Source organism: Muscardinus avellanarius (assembly GCF_963383645.1).
Source record: "Muscardinus avellanarius genome assembly, chromosome: 3".
Classification (NCBI taxonomy): domain Eukaryota; kingdom Metazoa; phylum Chordata; class Mammalia; order Rodentia; family Gliridae; genus Muscardinus; species Muscardinus avellanarius.
Genome location: NC_137788.1, coordinates 1,116,503 through 1,122,853, shown reverse-complemented (window position 1 = coordinate 1,122,853; position 6,351 = coordinate 1,116,503). Strand labels below are relative to the sequence as shown.

General features: G+C 60.7%; 1 protein-coding gene across 1 annotated transcript; it reads left to right on the top strand.

Moving 5' to 3' along the window:
• Window positions 1-1,828: 1,828 nt before the first annotated feature.
• FAAP20 (FA core complex associated protein 20) lies at window positions 1,829-5,804 on the top strand (the record flags this gene model as incomplete). The annotated part of the gene is made up of 4 exons (XM_080692718.1): window positions 1,829-1,890; window positions 2,127-2,262; window positions 2,358-2,635; window positions 5,732-5,804. 4 exons carry the CDS (start codon window positions 1,829-1,831, stop codon window positions 5,802-5,804), a joined length of 549 nt encoding a protein of 182 aa, XP_080548844.1.
• Window positions 5,805-6,351: the final 547 nt, after the last annotated feature.

The window sequence follows — 6,351 nt, the reverse complement described above, 5'->3', positions numbered from 1 at the left end:
TGCTTGGCACATGCAGGCCAGCAGGTGTGGCGAGCACAGCCCGCTGCCCGGCTGCGTCAGAAGGCCGCTCGGGCCGAGGCAGCGGCCCAAGCCTCTCGGCTGTCCCTGCGAGCGCCGGGCACCACCAGGTGGGTGCCCTGCACGGATGTCATGCGGTTCTGCCACATGGTGAGGGACAGAGGCTGCCAGTGCCAGGAGCAGGCGCCCCGGCTGCCCGCCCGCCCCTCCGCCAGTTTACTTGGGAGTTGGGAGCTTGTGCCCTGTCTCCATCCCATGCCCTGGGCAGCCTGGTGGCTGACCCAACCCCAAGAAGCCAAGGAGTGAATGGGGTGAGGACCAGCCCAGCTGGCTCAGACCGGCTGGTTCACTGGCCCAGTGGTCAGCCCCAGGCGCCCCAAATGGTCCTGGGGCTTCAGTGCTGGGCGGAGGCCAGCCTTGCCCCCGAGGGAGCCAGGAGCTCAGGCCGCTGCGGGAGGTCGGCTCCTGAGCCGCGGAAAGGGAGACGAGGCCCCGCGCCGACTGCTGCCCTCCGGTGAGCAGACCCTCCGGTGGCGTTGGGTTATTCCTCCGAAAATGGCATCTACTGGTGGATAAAGCCAAAGAGAGGAAGGAGCCCTCCACACTTGGGCGTGCTCTGCTCTGTCCAAGGGCTGCCTCGTCTGAAACACTGAAACATCCATTTGTAAACATGGATTTGGGCTCGCGACTTGTTTTTACAGCGCAAGTGTCAGCCCAGCCGGAAATGATTTTCCAGGAAGTCCCAGCATCACAACAGAAGCTGGGGAAGTAAGCCTCTTCAAGTTCAGCTTTGATCTTTTTTTTCTTTCTTTCTTTTGGATCTAGGGATTGACCAGGGGCATTCCTCCTCTGAGCTGCAGCCTCCATCCAGCCCTTTTTATTTTGAAACAGGGTCTCGCTAAGTTGCGAAGGCTGGCCTTGAACCTGCCGTTCTCCTGTCTTGGCCTCCCAAGTACACGCTTGTACTTGGGATTATAGGCACGCATTACCACTCCTGGCTCAAATCAACTTTTAAACCCCGGCTTGCGTTTGGCTGGGACGAGGTAGGTTGTGGAAGGTGGCTGGCACTCCCGTTTCTGCCTCCTGAGGTCTCAAGGTGGCTGGTCCCTGAGCAGGACCCTGGAAGGAGAGTGGCAGCTCTAAAGAAAGTGACCGTTTCGCCTGCCGTCCGGAGCCCAGCACAGTCCAGCCCCGCCCGAGTTTGGGGCAGGGGAGGACGGACCACCGCGCAGCCCCAGGGCCCTGGAGGGCCATAGGGTGTCCCCAGGTTGGAGCGGACCCCAGGCGGCGGAGGGCAGGGCGGGCAGGGCGGGCTGGCCGGAGGAGGGCTGGTGGGGGCGGGGAGGCGGCGCGGCCCGGGCGCTGGTGTCTGCTGCCGCCACGTGGCGGGATGCGGGGCGCCGGCGGGGGGGGGCAGCCCAGTCCAGCCCCGGGCCGGGCCGCCGCCCTCTTGACCTGGCCTTGGCAGCTCCGCTCCGTGTCGGCAGCGCCGGAACCGAGCGGCCCTCCTGTGCCCTCCTGTGCCCTCCTGTGCCCTCCTGTGCCCTCCGGTAAGCGCCTCATGAACCGACCCTCGCGGGAGGGTCTCGGGGCAGGAGGCCGAGCAGGGCTGCCCAGCGCCGGCAGGCACGTGGCCCACGACCGGGGCGGGGGGGGAGGGGGGCAGGGGGGCGGGGAGGGCGGGGGGGCGGGGGGCGGGGAGGGCGAGGCCCCCAGCGCCGCCTCCGCCCAGGGCGAGCGCCGCCCCGTCCGCCCGCGGCCCGCGGCTTCCGCCGGCGCCATGGAGGGGGCGGCCACGGAGGGGGCGGCCATGGAGGGGGCGCCCCGGCCGCGCGGGAGGCTGAGCCGCCGGAGGCCGCCCGAGCCGGGCCGGTGAGTCGGGGCGGCGGGAAGGGTGCGCCCGGCCCCGCGGCCCCCGGCCGCCCTCCCCGTGCACGGCCAGGCCTGCGCCCCCCCCCCCGCGCCGTGGGCCCCCTCCCCGCCGACCTCCGCCCTCGGCCCCCTGCCCCTCCCCGCCGACCTCCGCCACGCGGCCCCCCTTCCATTGCACTCCATCCCTCTGAGCCCCTCCTGCTGCCCCCACCCGTGACTGGCCCTTGCTGCCGCAGGTCCCCCCTCCGCTGCCCCTGGTTTCTCCAGGGGGACAGTGAGAACCATCCCTGGGCCGCGCTGCTCCGCACGGTGGGCTCCGAGTGGGCGCAGGACAGTGACCTGTTGCCACCGCTGCCCGCCTTTCCCAGCCAGGTGTGTCCATGGAGCCTACGGGGTGGCCTGGGAGGTGTCTGGGCTCCCGAGGGCCTGGGGTGTGGGGGGCATGCCTGATGACCCCTGTTTTGCAGGAACTGGGGCCGGGCCCCGAGTGTGCCTCTCCCCCGGAGATCTTCACTGTCGGACCCAAGACCTTCTCTTGGACGCCCTTTCCCCAGGCCCCTGGGGGCCTGGGATGCTCCTACCGGCTGCTCCCCAAGGCCAGGGAGCCCCCAGACCCCACTCAGTCCCAGAAAGGACGCTCTACACCTGATCCCAGCGGGTCCCCCAGCGCTGAGGAGCGGCGGTCTGTGGAGGGTCCACCTGCCCTGCAGAGCTGCCCCATGTGTCAGAAGGAGTTTCCCGCTACGTGAGTGCCCACCACCCCAGGCTCAGGACCCCAGCCCGGTGTGAGCCGGCTACTGCTTAGCAGGCTCAGAGGACCGGCTCAGCTGGTGCCTTTAAAAACTAGTTCATATACAGAAGGTTGGCATGACCCGGTGGCACTCAGGCGCCCTCTCCGTGCAGCGGGGTCCTGGCTCTCCACCCCCTGGGCCCTGTGCACAGCAGGAGGGCGGGGCCTACTGGTCTCCAAACAGCCGCTTGTGTTTCTTTCCAGGGGCAGTTGTGGTTTTCAACTTGAGGTGCTTTTTCTTTTTAAAAGTATAGTACAGTCGGGCGTGGTGGCGCACGCTTGTGGCGCACGCTTGTAATCCCCGCGCTTGGGAGGCTGAGACAGGAGGACTGCGCTGGTTAGAAGCCAGCATCGGCTACGTAGTGAGGTTCTCAGCAACTTAGACCCTGTTTCCACATAAAGAATTAAAAATAGGGCAGGGAGTGCCAGTTGGAGGTAGAATGCCGCTGGGTTCCATCCCCAGTACACAAAAGTACAGTATATATTTTTATGTGTTTTTTCAAGGGAGGGGATGGAACCTAGTCTTGCCCAGTTATTGCCACAGACTCGCCAGTGCATGGCCCTTGGGTTCTGTTACTTGTGGTCCTTGACTCCCCATCTCCGTGAAGGAGCCACGGCCAGGGTGATGGGCGCGGGGACAGGTGGGCTCCCGAGGAGCTGGTCAGAGGCGGGGCTTCAGGTGTCCTGTGCTCAGGGAGCCCCGTGTCCTCGAGTTCCTGAGTGAGAGCAGAGGCCGCTGGGGAAGGTGAGGGGGAAGCATTTATTTTTTTCTTTTGCAGGTCTGAGGATGGAACCCAGAGACATTTGACCTCTGAGCTACACCCCCTGCCCTATTTTTTTATTATTTTGAAACACGGTCTAAGTTGCAGAGGGCCTCACTAAATAGCTGAAGCTGTCCACAAACCCAGATCCTCCTGTCTCAGCCTCCTGAATGCTGGGATTACAAGCATGCGCCACCACGCCCGGCTTGAGGGGGAAGTATTTTAAAGTTAGCTGCTAACGGAAACAAAATCTAGCTGAGCACAGTGGCGCATGCTTGTACTCTCAGTACATGGGAGGCTGAGACAGGAGGATCCCAGGTTTGAGGCCAGCTTAAACCACCTCACCAACTTAGCAAGACCCTGTGTCAAAATAAAAAAGAAAAAGTGCTGGGGGTGTATCTTGGAAGTAGAAGGCCCCGGGTTCAGTCCCCACCCATCTCTCCCAAAACAGAACAAAACTAAAGCCATCAAATTGGTTATCAAAACATACAGACAGATCTGGGCGTGGTGGCTCACCTTTTACTCCCAGTACTTGGGGGGCGGAGACAGGAGGATCGCGCAGGTTCAAAGCCAGCCTCAGCAGCTTAGCGAGACCCTGTTTCCAAAGAAAATAGAAAATAGGGCTGGAGGTGTAGCTGGAGGTAGAAGGCCCCTGGGCACCCCCAGTACCACCAAAAAAAAAAAAAGAAGCGTGGTGTGGCCTGAGCTGGCTAGCAGCGCACCTTTCTCGCAGTGTTGATTGTAAGCTGCAAGTTCAACTCACTCGGCAGTCCCGGGAAGCAGGGAGTGCTTCTTTGTTTTGTTTTGTTTTGTGGTCCTGGGGTGGAGCCCAGGGGCTTTCTACCTCCGGGCTCTGCTCCCAGACCTATTTCATACTTTATTTGGAAGCAGGGTCTCACTAAGTTGCTGAGCGCCTCACTCAGTAGCCGAGGCTGGCTTCGAACCTGCGATCCTCCCGTCTCAGCCTCCCAGGCGCTGGATTACAGTGAGTGCTTGTAGAATGGCGAGACCCCACTCCTGCCCGTTGGGAGGAATCGAGGGCAAAACCTGTGCTAGGAGTCCTGCAGAAGTCCCTAGAATTCCCGATGCCGTCAGAACAGCGGGCCCTTCTCCAGTCCTAGGGGACTTGGGTTTTTTTTTTTGTTTTTTGTTTTGCAGTACTGGGGATGGAACCCGGGGGCATTCGACCTCCGAGCTACACCCCCAGCCCTCTTTTTTACTCTTTATTTTGAAACAGGGTCTCACTGAGTTACAAATGGCCTCACTAAGTAGCTGAGGCTGTCCTCGAACCGCGATCCTCCTGTCTCAGCCTCCCCAATGCTGGGATTACAAGCGTGCGCCACCACGCCCGGCGGGACTTGCGTTTTGACATCGCCTGTGCTTCTGGATAGCTTCAGAAGAGCCTCCCAGATGTTTCCATTCTGTTTTTTTTTTTTTTTTTCAGGTCTGGGGATGGAACCCAGGGGCATTCGACCTCTGAGCTATGCCCCCAGCCCTATTTTTTATTCTTTATTTTGAGATCAGGTCTCACTGAGTTGCAGAGGGCCTCACTAAGTAGCTGAGGCTGTCCGCTAACCACAATCCTCCTGTCTCAACCTCCTGAATGCTGGGATTACAAGTGTGTGCCACCATGCCTGGCTTTCGTTCTGAGTTTTTTATTTTTTATTTTTATTCTTTTTATTTTTAGGTGGTACTGGGGTTCCTGGAAGCCCTTCTACCTCCGGGCTATACTCCCAGACTCATTTTTTATAATTTTTAAATTTAGAAACATGGTCTCTTAAGCCAGCACGGCTGGCCTTGAACCTGCGTGATCCTCCTGTCTCCACCTCCCAAGCGTGGGGATTACAAGCGTGCGCCACCACGCCCGGCTCGTGAGTTTTTTAACGAAGGCATGAAGATTTGGCAAAGTGGTCCAGTTTTCCTGAAGGAGGTGTCAGTGACGTAGGCCTGAGTTTCACTGTACCTGGATGCTTCTAGCACATTCTTCCACTTGACTGTAGAGGACAGCAGTGTGCGGGCCGGTGTTCTCCTACTCTGTGGCCAGGACTTTGCCCAGGCGTGGAAAGCCCAGGAATGGGGCTTGCAGACGCTGGTGAGGCAGGTGTCTGGGTGGACCCAGGAACCCAACGCCCCCAAGCTGGTGTGGCCCGGCCCCGTTCTGAGCAGCCTGGAGACGACGCCAGGGCCTCTCCAGCAGGATGTCCACGGGAACACCGGGAGAGGTGCGGGCGCCCTCCCTGGCCAGTGCTCCAGGAGGTGGCTGAGTGATCGCATCTCCTGTCCCTTGCAGGATGACCCAGCTGGACCAGGACAGCCACCTTGCACAGTGCCTGGCAGAAAGCACGGAGGACATGGACTGGTGAGCCCCCGACATCTGAGCGGAACTGCCTAAGAGGGAGCCCCAGGAGGCCCAGCCCCTTCCTGCCGTGCCTCACGCTAAAATCACCACGAGGGACCGGAGGATCGCGGTTCGCAGCCAGCTCGGCTACTTAGTGAGGCCCTCCGCAGCTCAGTGAGACCCGGTTTCAAAATAAAGAATAAAAAACAGGGCAGGGGGTGTAGCTCGGAGGTCAAATGCCCCTGGGTTCCATCCCAGACATGCAAAAAATAAAATAAAATAAAATAAAATCACTCCAGGGCTGTCTCTGTGCCGAGACCAGAACTCCAGGCCCTCGTCCCGCAGCGTGCTGGTGTCGGTCTCTGCGGACGGGGTGGGCACGTCACATTATCGTGTGTGCGTGCGTGTGTATGCGTGCGTGTGTGTGCGCGTGCGCGCGTGTGTGTCTGGTGCTGGGGGTGGAGCCCAGGGATGTTCTGCCTCTGGGCGACACCCCCCAGCACTCCTTTTTTTATTTTGAAATAGGGTCTCCCTGTGTGGCTGACAGCCTCGCTTTGTGGCTGAGGCTGTCC